Source organism: Metopolophium dirhodum, chromosome 7, assembly GCF_019925205.1.
Source record: "Metopolophium dirhodum isolate CAU chromosome 7, ASM1992520v1, whole genome shotgun sequence".
Lineage (NCBI taxonomy): Eukaryota > Metazoa > Arthropoda > Insecta > Hemiptera > Aphididae > Metopolophium > Metopolophium dirhodum.
Genome location: NC_083566.1, coordinates 20370271 through 20391620, shown reverse-complemented (window position 1 = coordinate 20391620; position 21350 = coordinate 20370271). Strand labels below are relative to the sequence as shown.

Sequence of the window (21350 nt, the reverse complement as noted above, 5' to 3'; positions counted from 1 at the left end):
TAGAAATGAGAAAAGTGTTGTGCATAGGCGTGAGCATGATGAATTTTTGGTTCATACCCACTTTGCCGAATCCCAATTTGCCGACAACTCAGTTCGCTGACAATTATTGACAAATATACAAGTTTTTAAATATTTTAAAAATATTCCCAATTCGCCGACAGTCTAATTTGCCAACGTTTCGGTTCACCGACAAATTATACCGGTTTTATAATATAGATATAATTGTCACGATTCGCCGATAGGTGACAATAATTTTATCAAAAACGGATATGACAGCGATAATATTATAGCATGTTGTCGATAAGTTCAATGATTAAATGTTTTTCTACACATCAGATCCATGGGAGTATGTCGATTGGTGAATTTAGTTCATTTCAGCCGTTTTAACTGTGAAGTTCGTAATTTAATTGACAATTGAAACGTGCTTTCTAAGAATTAATTGAAATCGATCCAATAAAGTTTTTTTTTTATGTTATATTGACTTTTATTATATACCTTATATATAATATAATGTACTTATATTTTTGTAGATTATTTATACATGAGCAATTGGTCAATTTATATTGACTTTTATATTTTTTTTTAAATATCATATTATTATATATATATATAGTATATACAATATTTTTTTTAATATTCGGCGAACTGGGGTGTCGGCGAATTGGGATTCGGCAGGGTTTCGGCGACGTGGGAAGACACGGAATTTTTATGGGGGAGGGGAGCTATTATCTATAATGTTTCGGGTACACTACATAATGCCATAATATTCTAAAAAAAGGTGGATAAGTGGATGTCGCTCTGCTGTACGGTAGGTTACAAGTGGGTCACTGTAATGGATGGTGTTAAATTTGAATTCAATGATATAATATCATTGTATAAGAAAAACGATTCTGAGCGAAAACGGTCAGTCACCCTATGATATTACCAAGTATATTTGATGATATTATTGTGAATAAAGTAATTTATATATAACCTATTAACGTGGAGCCTTGTTTTAAATTTTCAATCCTTAGCCATAAAAGTTAAACATTTTATAAATTTTTAACCACAAAATAATTAATAAATTATAAATTTGATAAATGTTGTCAAAATTTGAACTTTAAATGCTTATAAAAAAAAATTGTGCAAATGTATTTTTAATATTTTTCAACTGCTATTAAAACAATATATCAGGAGTCTAATATTAAATTTTCACGCTTTTTTACCCAACAAATAAAAATTTATTGATATTTATAGAAAAAAAAAACTAAAAAAATTGAAAACTGACAATGTCCGTAAACAGCTCAAATAGAGTCAAAATATTTTCAAAATTGTATGGTGTATAGAAAATGCTAATATAAACATTCAGTGAAATTTTCAAGTATCTACAGTCATTCGTTTTTTAATTACAATAAAATAAAAAAATCGTTACATGAGAAATCGAGTAAATATCAAATGTTGTAAAAATATAAATTTCAGACGCTCATAAAAATTTAATTTAAGTTTCTTCTAGACATTTTTTTTTTGATAAAGGTAGACAAACTTATGAGTAATCTTATATTACATTTTCAAATCTTAGATTTAAAAAGAAAAATTTTTATGAATTCTCATCAAAATAATTTGCTATTTTTCGTGATTTTTCCGTATTTTGTCAAAATTTGAACTTTAAATGCTTATAATTAAAAACTGTGACTAAGGATTTTTAATTTTTTTCATCTGCCTTTGAAACAATAAACTAGGAGCCTTCTATTAAATTTTCAAGCTTTTTTACTCAATAGATAAAATTTTATTGATATTTATAGAAAAAAAAACTAAAAAAATTGAAAACTGACAATGGCTGTAAACAGCTCAAAAAGAGTCAAAATATTTGGAAAATTTTATGGTGTATAGAAAATGCTAATATAAACAACCAGTGAAAATTTCATGCATCTACGGTCATTTGTTTTAGAGTTACACCAATAACCAAAATCGATTTTGTTAAAAATCGATTTTGCGTAAAAATTCCCGTTTTTCCTTAATTTTTCTTTTGTTTTTCACATCGCTTTTGAAAACTACTGGGAAATTAAAATTTTGACCTCCCCAAGCACCAACGATATTCACTTTCCCATCGAACAAGATACTGAAGTCGAAAATCGAAGCATTATTTCGACTACTTATCGTGTACACAGACACAAAAATAAAAAAAAAAATAAAAAAAAAAACACACATCATTGTAAAATCAATACATTCATCGTTTCACTCAGAATCTAAAATGTAACTAAAAAAAAATTTACGGAGGGAGGTTAAACAAAATTTCGGGATTGGGGGCATAGCCCTTTAGCCTCCTTCCATTATACACATGTGGACAATATTAATTATATCCTTCAATAAAATACAAAAATACATCGTATTAAAAGTTACATTGGTACATATTGAAATTCTTTCTGTTTTTAACGTCACATTATTTTAGAAGGTATACATTTCAATAATTATTATTTATACCTAAGTATCTACATAGTCACATAGATTGTAATTCCTAAAATAGTTAACCTTAGTTACGTAAAATGTAAAAATAAATGTTAAGTTTTGCACCATTCTAAATAATTTATAAATATTAAATACCTATAACGGCTAACGCCTAACACTATAAAGGTTTTAGGCAAACGTTTGTATTAAGTACAACGTTTAAATCAATAATCCGTTCTAAATAATAGTATTGGAAATACGGAATATATGAAATTGAAAAGTGGATATAAAATAATTTTAATGCATTTTTTATTAAATTAATTTAGTTATCAACCTATGAATTGTTATATTAAATGTGTTTGCGGTTCATGAATATGCATATTTGTATATTACATACCCACACACACATAGCAAATTACGAATAAAATACAAAGTTACCTAATCATAGCTGATAATAGTTTTTTATTTTTTATTTTATAATTTTGTATTATATTATTACCTATACGGCTATACATTTATGCCAATCATTTAAAAATGAAGTTGATTGTACCTATCAGGTAACTCGTAGCCCGTACTATATAATATAGTATTATAGTGTATTGCGTGTATATTATATTTTACAATATTAAAGAAAGGATAATTTTTTTTTATTTAAGCCTCGACAACTTAAGTTATATTGGCTTACATTACTTATAATATTAATATTACATTATGGTAGTATAAGGAATTTTCCAATAGGTATTAAAATATGATTGGTATTAGTATGTAAAAAAGTAGAGAAAAAAAACAATACATAAGATAAAAAAAAATAAAAAAATAGAATTTTATAAGGTTGTACAGTTTGGTCATTTTTGGGAAAATTATGATTTTGTTGGAGTTTTCATCGGGTCCAAGTGCTTCGTAGTTCGTATAAGTGATCCGATATATTAAAGCATGTTTTGGTATCTGCATAATTACGAAAGCATAGAACAGGGATCGGAAATTAAATAGTATGGCGGTCCAGATAATTTGAAAAACAATTTTTGAAGGCTAGAAAAAACTTAAATAGTGCCTAGTTAATAATTAATGTATTTATTTTTGTGTTAAAAATACAGTTTAAGCTGTTTAAAGCAAATTATTTAATATAATAGGTCATAAAGGTATAATACTATAATGTTAGCAAGTTTTTTAAAATTTGGTACCTGCTCTCTCGGAGAACAACTAATACGCAGAGTGTTTTCAAGGTGGAGAATGGAGATCAGTTGTTAATCTTGAACGATATTTATTCTTTAAAAACGTAATTTTTGAGAACGAAGTACATAATAAAAATAAATCAAATATCTATTATATGCGGAAAGCCAGCGTTAAAAAATAAATATTTTTAGAAGTCCAGTTACTTCCCCTCTAAAAGGCCAGATTTGGCCTATTGCCGACCCCTGGTATAGAAGGACGTATTTGACGGTTAGAGTTTTCCTGCAGGTTATGCATTGGACAGAATCTTCGCATCTCATGAGTATGCAATGTGTAAGCCAAGTGTGCCCAATTCTTAGTCTGTTAATTACGACTTCGTAACGTCTTTTGGTAAGGAGTGTTGGCTAGGGCTATTTTAATTGTTGAGCTGTAATAGCTTAAACTAAAAGCTATTTAATAAAAGAAAAAAAAACTAATAAGTATTAACTAATATACCTATTACCTGTATACCTACTTGTCAAAATATACTCTTAATACTTTGGTATTTTTATTCACAATATTGTTATATTTTTTTTTAATCTTTTTTTTTTATTAAATAAAGAAAAATATTAAATATATCTATACAGCAGTGCTACCCATAACAAAACAATAATATTATTTTATGAAGCAAATTATGTGCTTGCAATAATATTGATTGTTACTTATAAGTTATTAGTGTTTAATGTTTATAGTATTTACTAATTTACTATTTAGTATAGGTATTATCATAAAATATAATCTTAAAAAAAATGTGAATACATGTTCTAATATTACTGCATAATTATACCTAAGTGGGGGGACGGAGTGGCTGAGTGGACTAAGGCGTCGGTTGCGACACGCACCGACGCCGGTTCAAAACCTCGGCTGTGGGTGGCATTTTTCTACGGGCAAGTCATATTGTCCGAAGAGAAATGTCGCCATGGAGACCCCACCCATGGCATGCCCCACCCGGGCACTACGGGTGCCTACTAAAAAATCTGTCAAACTGTGTAAACGTGTTTAGAAACCTACCAGTATAAAAACCACCCAAAGGCCTAAGTTGCCGCGGGTTAATTAATAAAAATAATAAATATATACACCTAAGTATATAGATACTTAAATTTTTGCAATGACACAAACAATTTTAGTATTCATTATTTTATTTTATGCATATGATTATTATTTATTATTTATAGTTAGAAACCTAAGTGAGATGGAAATTCTTACTCATCTTGTTTTACATGCAAATTCGTACATTGTCACATTGACACGACGATTGCGGGTAGTACATCACATGGTAAATGCAATGTGTAGAAATTCAGAGTGTGCACGATGAATCATTCTAACTCAGTAAATAACGGCCGCAGCCACTAGTTCCTGGTTGGGTGACCACCCGGACCCGGGTTCGTAGTGCGAAAAAACCTTGCCACGCATACACGTGTTTTCAACCGTGCCAACCGTTCCAACCTTATCGTACCAACCCTAACAACCTTACAGGCTAATGACCTTAGCCGCCGAAGCCCTAATCTAATAGAAAATAAAATTTGTAAAGGTACATAATATAATATAGGTAAGAAAGCCCATTATATTATATTATATTTATAACGATAGGGAAAAAATCTAAAATCCCGTATTATACAATATATATAAATGTAAATATAAGTATATAGTATTAAGTTATAGTTGTATACCTATTACCTACTATATATTACCTACTAAATTATTATAGCGTGTGTTTTTCACTCATAATTTAAGGGGTCACACCAGGTTACGTACCTACCTAGTCGTGAAATATACAGATGGCCAAAAACCAACACTTTGACTTTTCCTCATTGCACAAAACAACTAGAATTGGCTCCAAAATATGAAAACTAAATATTAAAAACCGAGGAACTCGATCTGCTGCTGCAGTCAAGTAATAGTGACGAGCAAACGTCTTTGGGCGTGTTAAATTTGAATTCAATGATACAACTCGCTGTACCTTTACAAAAAACGATTCTGAGCAGAGGTGGTATAGAGCCTATACTTCTAAGGATTTTTTTAATTAATTCATTTAATGTATATATTATATTTAAGTTATTTATTTGTATATTAATAGTTAAAGTCAAATTGTGATCATTTGAATAGGTATCCATATGTCATACAAATTTGAACTTTATATGCTAGTAAAAATGTGCTATAGATTTATGCTGTTTTTGTTTTTAATTTACAGAAAAAAAAACCCAAAGAGGAATATCGTATTAAATCCAAGTTTTTACTTCCAAACAAAAATGTTATCAAGAAAAAAATTATTCAAATGTTTATAAATGGCATACAATTAATATACAAATTGTTTTTAATTTATATTATGTCTAGTGAATGCTATTATAAATATTTGGTGACAAATTAAAGTCTATATATATTTTATATATTTTCTCAATTTTGAATTGCAAAAAAACAACTTCATAAAAATTTGTCGAAATCTGAGTATGCGTAAAAATTAAGAAGATCCGCTCAGAATCTAAAATTTTAAGAAATATAATTCTTTGTAAAAGAAAGGTACTTATAAGATATTTTATTGGTTTAAATAACGTAATAATATATTATTTTTAGAAGAAAATTTGAAACTTCAATTATTTGGCTACTTAATGTCACGATTTTTATTTTTGATAATGTATTATACTTTTACAGTTTTACACAATAATGTTCCATTTTAATCTTGTAAACAAAAGCATGCTGCAGTGCTGTATACACCAGAAAATCAAAACCTTTTTTGTTAGCAAATATATTTAGTTAGTTGACTTGAAAAACTCTTTTAGTTTTTATTTACTATTTAGATACCTAGTTATGTTGTAATATTAATATTTTAAATTTTAAGGATTTCGTGAATTAATATTTTAAGTAATAGTAGTATAATTCATTTTTAACCATATAATAATGTGTCGGAAAATCGAGTTGTTCGGCTGGGTAATCGATACGCGTCTACATCCCGGATACATTTAACCAGAGAGGGCGCTGTAAATCGAATGGGACAATAAGTATGTTTTCAAGTATACATAATTCTTTAACGCGTATGCATCCTTAAGTCGTAAAAACGATTGATATTCTTGTTTATAAATTATTGCTATTGGTTACAGCAATAATTATTAATATACAATATCTTAAAAATTAATTTCTAAAAGTATATAGTTGGCATTTTTAACGGGTCAAAAGTAAAAAGGTGGATAAGTGGATGTCACTCTGCTGTACAGTAGGTTACAAGTGGGTCACTGTAATGGATGGTGTTAAATTTGAATTCAATGATATAATATCATTGTATAAGAAAAACGATTCTGAGCGAAAACGGTCAGTCAGCCTATGATATTACCAAGTACACTTGATGATATTATTGTAAATAAAGTAATTTATATATAACCTATTTACGTGGAGCCTTGTTTTAAATTTTCAATCCTTATCTATAAAAGTTAAACATTTAATACATTTTTAACTACAAAATAATTAATAAATTATAAATTTGATAAATGTTGTCAAAATTTGAACTTTAAATGCTTATAAAAAAAAATTGTGCCTATGTATTTTTAATATTTTTCAACTGCTATTAGAACGATATATTAGGAGCCTTATATTAAATATTCACGCTTTTTTACCCAACAAATAAAATTTTATTGATATTTATAGAAAAAAAAACTAAAAAAATTGAAAACTGACAATGTCCGTAAACAGCTCAAAAAGAGTCAAAATATTTTCAAAATTTTATGGTATATAGAAAATGCTAATATAAACATTCAATGAAATTTTCAAGTACCTACAGTCATTCGTTTTTTAATTACAATAAAATAAGAAAATTGTTACATGAGAAATCGAGTGAATATCAAATATTGTAAAAATATAAATTTCAGGCGCTCATAAAAATTTAATTTAAGTTTCTTGTAGACATTTTTTTTTTGATAAAGGTAGAAAAACTTATGAGTAATCTTATATTACATTTTCTAATCTTAGATTTAAAAAGAAAAATTTTTATGAATTCTCAACTCAAAATAATTTGTTAATTTTCGTGATTTTTCCGTATTTTGTCAAAATTTGAACTTTAAATGCTTATAAATAAAAACTGTGACTAAGGATTTTTAATTTTTTTCATCTGCCTTTGAAACAATAACCTTGGAGCCTTCTATTAAATTTTCAAGCTTTTTTACTCAACAGGTAAAATTTTAATGATATTTATGGAAAAAAAAACTAAAAAAACTGAAAACTGACAACGTCCGTAAGCAGCTCAAAAAAAGTCAAAATTTTATGGTGTACAGAAAATGCTAATATAAACATTCAGTCAAAATTTCATGTCCCGGTCATTTGTTTTAGAGTTACACCAAAAACCAAAATGGATTTTCTCGAAAACAGATTTTGCGTAAAAATTCCCGTTTTTCCTTATTTTTTCTTTTGTTTTTCACGTCGCTTGTGAAAACTACTGGGAAATTTTTACTTTTGACCCCCCAAAGTACCAACTAGATTCACTTTCCTATCAGAAAAGTTACTATTGAAGAAAATCCAAGCACTTTTACTGTCCTAAAAGGTGATGACAGACACAAAAATAAAAAAAAAAATTAAAAAATAAAAAATAAAAAAATCAAAAAAAAAAACACACATCATTGTAGAATCAATACATTCATCGCTTCGCTCAGAATCTAAAACGGGAATTTATACGCAAAATCTGTTTTCGAGAAAATTGATTTTGGTTTTTGGTGTAACTCTAAAACAAATGACCGTAGATACTTGAAAATTTCACTGAATGTTTATATTAGCATTTTCTATACACCATAAAATTTTGAAAATATTTTGACTCTTTTTGAGCTGTTTACGGAAATTGTCAGTTTTCAATTTTTTTAGTTTTTTTTTATATAAATATCAATAAAATTTTATTTGTTGGGTAAAAAAGCGGGAAAATTTAATATAAGGCTCCTGATATATCGTTCTAATAGCAGTTGAAAAATATTAAAAATACATAGGCACAATTTTTTTTTATAAGCAATTAAAGTTCAAATTTTGACAAAATTTATCAAATTTAAAATTTAATAATTATTTTGTAGTTAAAAATTTATAAAATGTTCAACTTTTGTAGCTAAGGATTGAAAGTTTAAAACAAGGTTTCCAAATAGGTTATACAATATACATAAATTACTTTATTCACAACAGCATAATATAATATCTGCGGATTCTTTCTTAGACTGTATTTATTTAGCGCATATATGCAATGGGAATGAGCAATATAACATTTTAGTACCTACTTACCTTCTTAATCAGACAATAGTTGTGTACCCGGTGGGGAGATGGGCCCTTATTCTGACATGTTTACATGAATTACAACTTACAACAGTATAAGATTTGAACAAAATATATAATATAATCTTATTATGTACCCACAATAACAATAATTTTAAAATAGACAATTATATAGGCCTCTATAGAAATTTAGTAAAATAGTATTTTAACACAAATTTAATTATAATTTATATTATATACATATTACAAAATATACTCTAATATCGCTGTACTAATATTATAGGTATTATGTTTGGTACCTATTAAGTTAATTTTTAACATGGATATTAACTTTTATTCGATGACTGACAAACAAAAAAGCTATTTTAATACACATAACTTTAATTATTGGTGATTTGTGGTGCGATTTTTATGTGAAACATCTAATGCGGCGTGGCAACGCTTTTTCCTGATTTTAATATTCATTAAGATACATATTGGTTATGTAACGTTATACAGGAAATATTTGAAAAAGTTTATATATATAACAATTTACTGAAACACAATCAATTAAAATAACAATTGCATTGCAATTTCATATTAAATAAACTGTTTGTGTGTACCTAAAGTTTGCACGGAAAATTAGTTATTTAGATCTACAAAAGTAAAAACGCATAACATAGGTTATGTAACAGATAATTAGTAAATCTCAAACGAAGCGAGTGGTTTTCAAATACCGGACAAATAACCTCTAAATACCGGATACCCTCTTGGTCGCTGAAATGTTGTGCGTTGTTTTGAGGTGTCCGCTATTCAGAGGGTTTAGATTGTGGAACATTTGTAATTGGTTTCCAATAATACGTCCGCTATTGGGAGGTGTCGTTAGGGGAGGTTTCACTGTAACATAATTAATAAGAGTCGGTTGGTGTTACCCGCGAGTGCAGGCTTATCAAGAGCTAGACCTACAGGGCACACGGTCTCACGCATAAGTCGTATAACAATATAGAAATACATTACAAAATACTCACAACGAGTTCGAATATGGGCCTACTGCATCTCTTGTTGGGCGCCATCCGGCCGTCGTCTTAGCGTTCGTAGCCGACGGGCGGCTGCCGGTCCGCGGTCACGGGCGCCGCATTGTATCGTCAAGCGTTACGCGCGCGAGCCCGGCACTCGTATTATACTTGCGTGCTGCAGACACTATGCCGTGCGCGTCCGCCGCGGGGTGGCCGCGGTGTGCGGCCGTTGGGCGCGTGCGTGCGGGTGTGCGAAGCCGTTTGTTCGGTGTACGTGTGTAGGAGTATGACACCGTGTGTGTTCGGCGCGCGCGTGTGTCGTGATTGCGCAACGCTGCTGCCAAGGCACTATAGGGATTGACTTGGCCCGCGCCGTCGTAACGCGACGTATTCAGGAGCAGAAGTCCGCGGCGACATCACCGCGTACGAAATATGGCGCGCGACCGTCAGCAGCCCCGCACGTAGGCCGCTCGCGCGCAGCTGACTTGCCCCGTTGACCTCGATTATGTGCTCGGCGGTCGGCTCGAGTGTTGTTGTATAATGTAATATAGGTACGACCGCGACGGGGTATTTTTCCCCGATACAGCGGCGGTGGTCACCCACCATATCAGGAAAAAAAGAAGAGTTTATGTGCACATATGAGAATTATCAATCATCATGAGAATCGCGAAACTTAAAATGATGAAAAATAAATTGCGAAAGTAAAATTCGCGAAAAGTTTTTACAGCAAAAACAATGATAGCCAATCCTATTTTTTAAATAATATTATTTTTTTCTTAAGATCAAACTTTAGACTTGCAAGACAATAATATAAAAATTTTAAGACAATAATAATATTACAAATAAAACTATAGTGTCTAGTACAATAAATTAAAGGCAATATTGCTTAAGTTTTCTAGTGTTTCCCTATTTTCGTAATCAATAAAAAAGGGGGGGGGGAAGTAGTTAGCCACTCTATACTGTACGTCTGTATATTTGATGTCGAGTGAAGAGAGAACCCCGTCATTGAGGAATAATATAAGCCACTGTAATATACCTATGTGTTAAATTTAAATTCAATAATAAATCATTGCATATATACAAAAATGATTCTAAGTAAATTCTGTTCAACTTTACATTATACTAATTATAGTACCTATATTTTGTAATATTATTGCTATTAAAGTAATTTGAAGGTTAAACTAAAGAAGAAGGTTGAACTAATAAATTCTTGCCGAAAACATTGCATTTCAAAATGTCATTGTGTGTATAAATTAATACCTATAATAATATATAGGTAGGTATATAGCTATTTAAATGGTTCAAATGCCTACTTACGAGATATTATTAAATTACAACAAAATAACTAAGATTGTTATTCTTTGATTAAGTAGTTATCTAATTTTGTCCAAATTTTAACTTTAAACGTCTATAGTTAAGTATGTAATTTTTATTTTAGGGTGGCTCACACATGAATTTCGTTTTTCCTCAACAAAATCGTATAAATTACATATTTATTGGAGGATATCGGTTGTTTTCGCGAAATCTACAAATTCAGTTGTATGTTTACTGTTTAGTCATCCTTTTTGAGTTTTGAGTTTTAGGCGCCCATTAATGAATCTTGATGAATCATGAATGGAAGAATTAAAATTCATGAAAACAATTCGTTCCAATTGTTAATCAATCCATAATTGATATAATCGATAAATGATAATTGTATATTTGTAAATGATAAATGAATAAATGACACATGATAACTAATAATAACAAACAAATTAAATACATATTAATAACTAATAATAAACATAAAAATACAAATAAAAAAATTAACTTCAAAATATGTAACCGCACTAACAATCCGCATTCAGCTATATAAATACAGTAGAAAATGTGGATTTTACCACTTATAACGATTTTAAAGGGACCTAGAGAATCAGATCGTTATATTATCCGAATGGCATAGGTACTGCACGTGATGGCACGTCACACGACACACGTGAGATATATAAAAATAAAACCAACCAAGTCAGTGGCGTGTAACATAGCCACATGGGTATGGTTCAAGTGTTGCTCAGGCAACACCTTAAATATGGGTGGGTGGGTATAGATAGAAGAAAAATAGGAAATTTTATAGGTCGGTATAACAATATTAATAAAACAATGTGTGTTAGGTCACCTAATGTTATTGGAGCAACACTATTTTTTTTCATGATACACGCCACTGAACCAAGTACTTGGCTGGGAATCGTTTTATCCGGAATATCGTTACATACCTACGGCATCATAATGACGTAACAAGCGGATTCTACTGTAGTACTCGCAATCGCAATTAATAGGTATGCAATATGCCAATGTGTCATTTATTTTTTCCGTCTGTTCTCGGAACCTTCATTTAAATGCACTGGGATTTGGTTCTGCAGGCTCCGAGTTATCCCTATTTATATAATGATCCCTCCTAATCTTTGAACAGCGTATTTAGTCAAAAATTGATTTTTACATAATATAGGTACTTCTAACAGTTTTTTTTAAACTTTTGCTATGATGCATGTATTATTTAACATTTAGCCTTGTTTTGTAACCGATAAACTAAAAGCAAAATTGATTTTACAATGATGTGTGTTTTTTTATTTGTGTCTGTGTACACGTAAATAGTTGAAATAATGCTTCGATTTTCTACTTCAGTATCTAGTTCGATGGGAATTGGGAAAGTAAATCTAGTTGGTGAATTGGAAAGGTCAAAATAGCGTTTTCTATGCATCATAAATCGTAAGCTGTTTACAGACATTTTTAGTTTTACTTTCTTTTAATCAAATACGTAAGTATGGTAATTGAAATGAAAAAAGTCTGAATTTGAAAACTTCAAGAATTTGTGTTAAATAGGAAAATAATAAAAATGTAACTCAGTAATGATGAGTAGGCGGGTAATTTAGCTAGCTTTAATATAAAATATTAAAGAGAGAGATTCGATATTACAGCCAAGCGGTATATTAACCACTTGAATCTATAAAAACGTCGGCATGAACAGTCCCAAAATTTCTAATTTTTAACTTTTATCCTAAACTATGATAGCTAGAAAGTTGGTTGATAACTCATTAAAAAGGGATTAACAACTAAAAGTAGAATTAAAATTTTTTTAAAAAAAATCAAATTTTTCACAGATAAAAAAAAGTTATTTTTTGCTTGATTTATTTATATTTTTTTTGTGGGGCTCTTCACACTGACATTTTTCTGGATTTAAATTGTTATACCGCTTGGGTGTGATATCAGTTAATACATTTCTAAAAATTAAAAATCAAGAAAGTTTACATGCCGATTCCTGACTTGGCAAGTGTTTTTTTTTTTCTATATAGGGAATGTCAATACAATTTTATTCGTTGGGACAAAAAACTTGAAAATTTAATACAAACCTCCTAATATATTGTTACACTGGCACTTGAAACATATTAATTTTAATTAATAATATATTTTATAAGCATTGCAAATTCAAAAAAGACAAAATACGTAAAAATCACAAAAATGTGCAAATTATTTTGAATTAGAAATTCATAAAAAAATTTATTTTCAAATATTAGATTTTATAACGATTTTCTTATTTTGTTGTAATTCAAAAACGAATAACTGTAGATACCTGAAATTTACACCATAAATGTTTATTGTATCAATTCCTATACTTACTTTATAAAATTGTATATGAACAAAAATATACATGTAAATACTATACATATGTTTCAATTGGCCCCATTTTCCAAAAATCAGAAATTGAGCATTTAAAAAATTATATAAAATAATCTGTTAATAATACAAATACTTTGGCTGAACATAAGTTAAAGTAGGTAGTCGAAAAGACCAGTATTTTGATGTATTGATCATCTATAAAGCACAAATAGAACAGTTTGTATGATATTTCAAAGTTCAAAAGTGTTTCTATTCACCCGGTTTTACGGTATATATATATCGACGTATCATGACGATGGTATATAGCATAACAACATTGAGTCGAAACACGAAAAACCCTGAGTATTCTAAAAATAATATTTTATAGGCCAACAGACAAGAGACAACAGTGTATTTAACCGTATAAGTATAAGAAGTTATTTATTGACAAACTTGCATTCCAGGGTACTTTCTAAGCCCCCTAAATAGCTTAAGAAAATGGCCCCCCTTGGTAAGTCTCTAAAGCCGCGTTTGGTTACAATAGCAGCTTAAAAATAAATAGGCAACATTTTTTTTATAAGCTTTTAAAGTTCAAATTTAACATATCCTAACGGCTAACAGTAATCAGAGACCTACCAATTATAGATACCTACTAAATGACAATGTTCACTCGATTTCAGGCTCCTGACAGGTTTATGAATTATCATGATTAAATAGTGTAATAGGTACTTCAAACGATGCATTATATGCCTATAAATATATTTTTTTAATAAACACAAAAATCTCGAAATAATTTGCGACAGTAAAAATAAATAGCAGCCCACGTGTTAAAAAAAAATCACCTGTGATACTGCTGCCAAGCGCCATGAGTTGTGTTCGCCCTTTTTTCGGACTCTTTATCAAAACAGTTTTTTTCAGTATTAATACTGATGGGCGATGGCATTATTTTTATGTATTATTTATAAAACGAAGTTATATATTCTAGCAGGCAGAGTTCCAACGATCAATACACGCTTATACACATAGCGTCTGACCTTTGCAGTGTTATTTGTTATTTAGTATTTAGTACTTTTCTAGTCTCCTCTCAAGAAATTAAATATTATTTTTTAATTTTCCGTACCTATTCTTTCTTGATAGTTTCAATACCTCGACATTGTTGTGTGTGCATTTTGAATAGGGGGGGGGGGGGATTAATTTTTTATCAGGGCAAGTGATCAGGCCTGATCTAAAATTGAGAAATACGATACTTATTATAATTACAGTCGAGTCGTGATAACTCGAATTGTGTTTTATTCCCCTATAAATTAGTTAGATATATCGAATAATACATGTCGAAGTGAATTATTATCCCCCTTCAACTTCGAGTTATCGCGACTCGACAGTCGACTGTATATGCGTATAAGTACCTACAGTAAAACACTAAAACCTGTGTAATATGGAACCTGAATAATGTGGAAACTTGACTTTATAGAAAAATATTACGGTCCCGGTAAGCCTAATGTAATATTTTTCAACCTGTGTTAAATGGAAAAAATATTCAGTCCCTACCGTTTCCATTATATTACACAGGTTTTACTGTAGGTACATATTATATGAGAATATTTAACTGCCAATAAGTATAACTACTAACTATATTAGATGTACTATATAGTAATATGATGTAATAGGTAACTACTTACCGCTTTCAATGTGCAATCATATAATACTCCATATTCCCTTATGGTAAATATTTATTGTTAACCTTTATTATTAAATAATATTTAAATATTATGCAAGATTTAGTCTTATAGATTATAGTTCAAATACAAGTACCTATTTGAGTAAAACTGTAAAAGTATTAAAACGCCTGTTAAGAACTAAAAAAGAGTGATTGAAAAACCATCCTCATCCATCACTGTTTCTCAACAAGTCTCATGCCCATTCTCTAAATGTAAAAATATGATGAGTAGTTTTAAAAATTCCTTAGCGCAAACCTTGGTGTGAACTGTATGATAAATAACTTCAAATTAAGTAATTAAGTATATATAAGTGTATAAAAACAATTATGTTTATTGCATTAAAACCAAGGCTTGAAACCGATATTGATTGAATACTGGTTAAAACTGAAATTGATATCAAAACTGAAAACGAAATCCAAATAGAAAAAAGAATATTTTCGGTTTCAAGCCATGAAAACATTTTGAGTGATCATTTTGAATTCAGTTTGCTAAAATGTTTGTTTAATTTTACTTTCTTGATTTTTAAATAGGAAAATAATAAAGATGTAACTCAGTAATGATGAGTAGGTTGGGAATTTAGTTAGCTTTAATATAAAATATTAATGAGATAGATTTGATATCACACTCAAGCGGTATAACCACTTGGATCCATAAAAATGTTGGCATGAACAGTCTCAAAATTTCTATTTTTTATTTTTTATTTTAAACTATGATCACAAAATCTATGATAGCTAGAAAGTTGGTTGATAACTCATTTAAAAGGAATTATCAAGTAAATACTAAATGTGCAAATAAAATTTTTTTCTCAGATAAAAAAAAAAAAAGTTATTTTTTGCTAGATTTTTATTTAGCAAGGTAGATTTCTGAAACTGGAAATCGGATTTTGTTGTTTGGGGTCTTGATATTCAGAACTTTATCTCCAATCGTTAATCCACTACAAAGCTGTAAAGCTGAAAAACATCAAAAAACACCCAATAAAATTTGTTTTAATTTTTTTTGTTCCGTAGTGAAATAACTATTAAAAATAAAGTTCTGAGAATCTTCACTGCACTTCTAGTAACCAATGTGAATCTAACATGACCCCAAACAATGAAATCCGCTCTCCGGTTTCGGAGATCTATCTCACTAAATGAAAATGAAAATTTTTTGTAAGCCTGTTCACACAGGCATTTCTCTAGATTCAATTTGTTATATCGCTTGGGTGTGATATCAGTTAATAAATGTCTAAAAATTAAAAATCGAGAAAGTTTACATACCGATCCCTGACTTGGCAAGCGTTTTTTAAGGCAGACAATTTTAAGACATCTTTTTAATTATGATGTGAGATAGTTGGGTTAGGTTAAATAACAGATGGTCATCTGTAGTAATCACAATATATATTGTAATTGGTATTGTTATATTAAACAGTGGTTTTTAAGGTCTATTATTATTTATTTAAAACTTAAAATGTTTACCTAAATTTAATTTTTTAATGAAATTTTAATTCTTTACAATTTATTATTTATGAGTTATGACTAAAGTGACTCTTGCATAGTTTTAATAAGTAATTTACTAAGAAAAAAATAACAAAAGAAAACTAAAATGTATAAATATCTATCCATTATTGTATAACTTTGCAATATTTTCATTTTGTACAGGTTTACTAGTACATTTTTTATCAAGTCATCAAATATAAACTAAAAATAATTTGGGAATGAAATGACATGACATTTATCAAATATGTTCTTTTTGCACAGTTTTATTGTATCATTTTTACTTTTCAAGGAATACCTCTATTACTGTATACAAAATGATATTATTATCACAATACATGAATTAATACTTTTAAATTATTTATTTTTACACAAATTATATAATATCTAGAAGTTAATTTTATTTTCAAATTATTAAAACATAATAAAATGTGTTAAATAAAGGGGAAATTTTAATTACATCATAGAGATTGGAATACAAAATTTTAATTAATGATTTAAAATAGTTATGAATAAAATATTATAATTAAGTACAAATAAATAGAAAAATTAGACAAAATATGGAGGCTTTCGAACAATAATTCCATAATCGCTGAGTGCTGGTGATAAATCTTCCATAGTTAATGTGAATTTACGGTCTTTAGGAACTTTTCCAGATTTAGTTGGCAAGGTAGCCAAACGCACTTTACAATGTTGCAATGCATCGTTGGCTATATCAGCAATAAATTTCTGAGAAGCAATTGCTATCAACCGAACTCTGAAATAAATAAATAAATGCACTTATATTTATAACTAAATGTGTACCCACATAGAACTCAACAATATTCATTTTACAATAATATCGTTTTATATTCAGTGGCCCAACTATTGTTGGTTTTACCTATTATAATTTTAAATAATAAATAATATTTTAAAAAGGCAATTTTCGATTTCATTAGTTGTTTACCTAAAATATATAAGATAAGATAAGATTCATTAGAATATTATTTATAATTTCATGCAAATATATCAACAATTGTTTTGCATCTGCTGAAATTTACCAAAATTACATAAATAATAATATAATATTAGCTAATAGCTAAATTTTCAGGCTTTGCCAAGGATAAATTTTATTCTAAAAAATTTAGATTAAGAAAAAAAATAAAAATATTGTGTCAAAGATATTAAACGTTAATACCTCATTAAGTAACAATAATTTCTTTCCTCGACAATCAATAGTATAAGTTTAGCTAACTATCCAGGCTTTGACCGAGAATCAAGATAAATATTATTATGATACAATCACATAAAAACATAATAATATGAACTTAGCAAATACAGTAAATTCTCAATAACTCGATATTTTCCTTAACCCTTGAAGTATGAGGTACATATATAAAATATAAAAGTTGAATTAATTTTTTTCTCCTTGGGATCTGAGTTATCAAGACACTACTGTATATTTGAAATATCAAAAATGACACACACCATTAATGTAAATAGTAAAAATTGTATTTATAAAGTATCAAATGTATGTATTTATTTTAACTTTAATTTTTTAATACAAGATCTATAAAATAATTATTTAAAATAAGCGCAAGTGCTATATGATATGTGTTGGGATGATTGTAGGTGGGTAAAGAGAAAGTACTTGCTATTAAAAAAAACATCTGTTTACATGTGAATATAACATTTTAATGAATTATTATTATTTAAATTAAAAGAATTAAAACTTCCATAATTTAATGAAAAAAAAAACAAATCATTTTCATTAAATTTGCATATATATTAATATTTGCAAATTTTGTGCAGACAAAATTATTTCCTAATACATGATAATAATACCTAGATTATACCTACATAGTTTCTGACTACCCATATTTAACTATGAATCATTGATTACAATATTAGTTATTTCATATTTGATAGCCCCACACTCTCATAGTATAATATAACAAAATTATACTACCTATTTAACCATAGTACACTCACCATTTGCCGATTTTCAACAAACACTGATCATTTTTAGAGCGTTTTAGTAAGCTCTTCTAACTTCTGTCTATTTCTCACTAATATTGTTAAGTAATTTTAATGATGAAATACAACATAATTGCTATAAGAACCAATGTCATTGTTTGGACCAGTGATTCTTAATATATTTGAAGCTGTGACCCCCTTTAATGTCACCAAGATTTTTGACAACATATTTGTTATGATAATTACACAAAACACTTAGGTACTAGCATTTTATGTATTGGTGACCATAAAAATGTATTATCGACCCCTAGCGCGTCAATTCAGTTTATGAGGGGGGTGGGCAAAATTGTTGCATTTTTATCTTAATAGCCTTCATACATAATTTTATACTTACTGGATACTATCATAGGCATAAATAAGGCATTTTATTGAGGGATAACGATGACTAAATAATTAAAACATAATATGTTACCTAAGTATATTACCTATTAGTTACTATATGAAGGTCCAAAACTAGCCCATACCCAGCCCGACAGCGGCACGCTAATGACAAGCAAACCCTGCCCGCCAAATGACGTCACTTTCCCAAGGTAAGTGTAATGCATGTAAAATTTATCAAAAATAACCTATTATAACTTATATAAAAATAAGGTAAGCGTTATAAGGTTAATACAAACGCCCTGTACACTTATAAACTTACATTCGAGGGTCATTTGTCTCAAATCCAGCTTCTGAGCATATAGATGTTGTAATAGAATCGGGTATCTGTAAATATAGATTAAATTAATACTTAAACAGTCATGGAAACATTGGGAACAATATTGTCACAGTTATTATTTAGGTAGTGTTAAATTCTTACGGTGGGACTATAGTCTTGGAGTTGTACAATTACATCAGATATGGACAAAGTATCTTCGGCGACTGGCATCTTGCATATCATATTTCGTCAAACAATGAATAAAGTAAATTTAATGACTTTAGCGACAAACATCCAAATTATTGGGTAATTATAAACTCGGATTGAAATCGAAGATAGGTACCTAAGGTACCATTGTGCCAAATGACAAATACCAATGCGAAATGCAAATTATTAATTAATTGAAATTATATCATTCCATTGCACCCGAGATCGGGAATCGCGGATCACCCAAGCACTACCGTCAACCACAGTCCGTGGTAAACACAAAGCACTAAACAGTTGTTCCGTGATAAGTGATAAGCAACCGACCTATTGGTAATCGAGGGTCGTCCCATCCACGACTCTTCAATCAGAACCGAAAAAGTTTTACATTTCACTAGATGGCGCTCTGGTAATAAAAATCATAGAACATAATTATAACATTAACGTCAAAACAAAAAACGTCTAAAAACTTATGTCAAAAACATCAAACAATATTCGAATGTTCGATAACTGCTATTTTATACTATTTCTTTTTTCATGTTTAAAGTTGTTATAGACTTTTAGCAATGCTAGCTTAACACACCACACCGTGACGGTAACATTCGATCACAACGACACAATCACGACAGATGACGACAGTGACGACACCAGCATAATATAACTATTAAATTGTTATTTTCTGTTGGTGAAGCAAATTAACAAAACGCGCTCTGGTGAAAACAATAATATGTACGTTCCAATTAGGGATATGTTTAGATAGTTTTATATTGGTTATAAATTATAAAATTTTAATTTTTCTAATAAATAAATTTTGTCATTGAAACTTTAAACGTTGGTATAACTAACTGGGTAAATGGACATTTTCCCCCCAACTATTTTCGGTGTAGTAAGACCATAGAGTAATACTTTATGAGTAAGACATTCCCCACCCCCCAAATATATTTTTGATTCGGACATTTTCCCCTCATTTTTTTTTAAAGTTAATTATTGACTAATAATATTGAATTTAATAATATAATATAATTTATTATTATATATATATAAATGTATATGTTTATTCAACTGAACTACTTACTTGAAACAATAAAGATTTAAAAAAATATAAGTAGGTAGGTATAAAGTAAAATATAATATTAATAATTAATAAAAAAAGGTGGGTAAGTGGATGTCGCTCTGCTGTACAGTTGGCTACAAGTGGGTCACTGTAATGGATGGTGTTAAATTTGAATTCAATGAAATAATATCATTGTATAAAAAAACGATTCTGAGCGAAAACGGTCAGTCAGCCTATGATATTAATGAGTATATTTGATGATATTATTGTGAATAAAGTAATTTATGTATAACCCATTTTGAAACCTTGTTTTAAATTTTCAATCCTTAGCTACAAAAGTTTAACATTTTATAAATTTTTAACTACAAAATAATTATTAAATTTTAAATTTGATACATTTTGTCAAAATTTGACCTTTAAATGCTTATAAAAAAAAATTGTGCCTATGTATTTTTTATATTTTTCAACTGTTGTTGTAACAATATACCAGGAACCTTGCATTAAATGTTCACGCTTTTTTACCCAACAAATAAAATTTTATTGATATTTATAGAAAAAAAAAAAAAATAAAAAAAATTAAAGCTGACAATGTCTGTAAACAGCTCAAAATAAGTCAAATTATTTTAAAAATTTTATGGTGTATAGAAAATGCTAATATAAACAATCAGTGAAATTTTCAAGTATCTACAGTTATACGTTTTTTAATTACAACAAAATAAGAAAATCGTTACACGAGAAATCCAGTGAATATCAAAT

General features: G+C 28.9%; 2 protein-coding genes across 2 annotated transcripts in view; both read right to left on the bottom strand.

Annotated features, from left to right (window-relative positions):
• LOC132948116 (monocarboxylate transporter 1) overlaps positions 1-10029 on the bottom strand; it is a 79470-nt gene extending 69441 nt beyond the window's left edge. Inside the window, exon 1 of the mRNA XM_061018438.1 lies at positions 9873-10029. Within this exon, the coding sequence (XP_060874421.1) occupies positions 9873-9917 (45 nt within the window). The 5' untranslated portion in view covers positions 9918-10029. The remainder of the gene's footprint in view (positions 1-9872) is intronic.
• A 6900-nt stretch (positions 10030-16929) lies between these two features.
• Positions 16930-19841, bottom strand: LOC132949579 (transcription initiation factor TFIID subunit 10). The gene is made up of 3 exons (XM_061020545.1): positions 19499-19841; positions 19340-19404; positions 16930-17440 (listed from the first exon to the last, which is right to left on the bottom strand). The coding sequence occupies exons 1-3, from the start codon at positions 19577-19579 to the stop codon at positions 17233-17235; spliced, it is 354 nt and encodes a 117-aa protein (XP_060876528.1). The 5' UTR covers positions 19580-19841; the 3' UTR covers positions 16930-17232.
• Between the last annotated feature and the right edge of the window lie 1509 nt (positions 19842-21350).

Bases quoted from the DNA above. Each gene is read 5' to 3' on its own strand.
- LOC132949579 (XM_061020545.1), bottom strand. From the start codon at position 19,579: ATGATATGCAAGATGCCAGTCGCCGAAGATACTTTGTCCATATCTGAT. The intron at 19,405-19,498 runs GTAAGAATTTAA...CTATATTTACAG, and splicing joins TCCAAGACTATAGTCCCACC to ATACCCGATTCTATTACAAC. The intron at 17,441-19,339 runs GTAAGTTTATAA...TATTTATTTCAG, and splicing joins GAGACAAATGACCCTCGAAT to AGTTCGGTTGATAGCAATTG.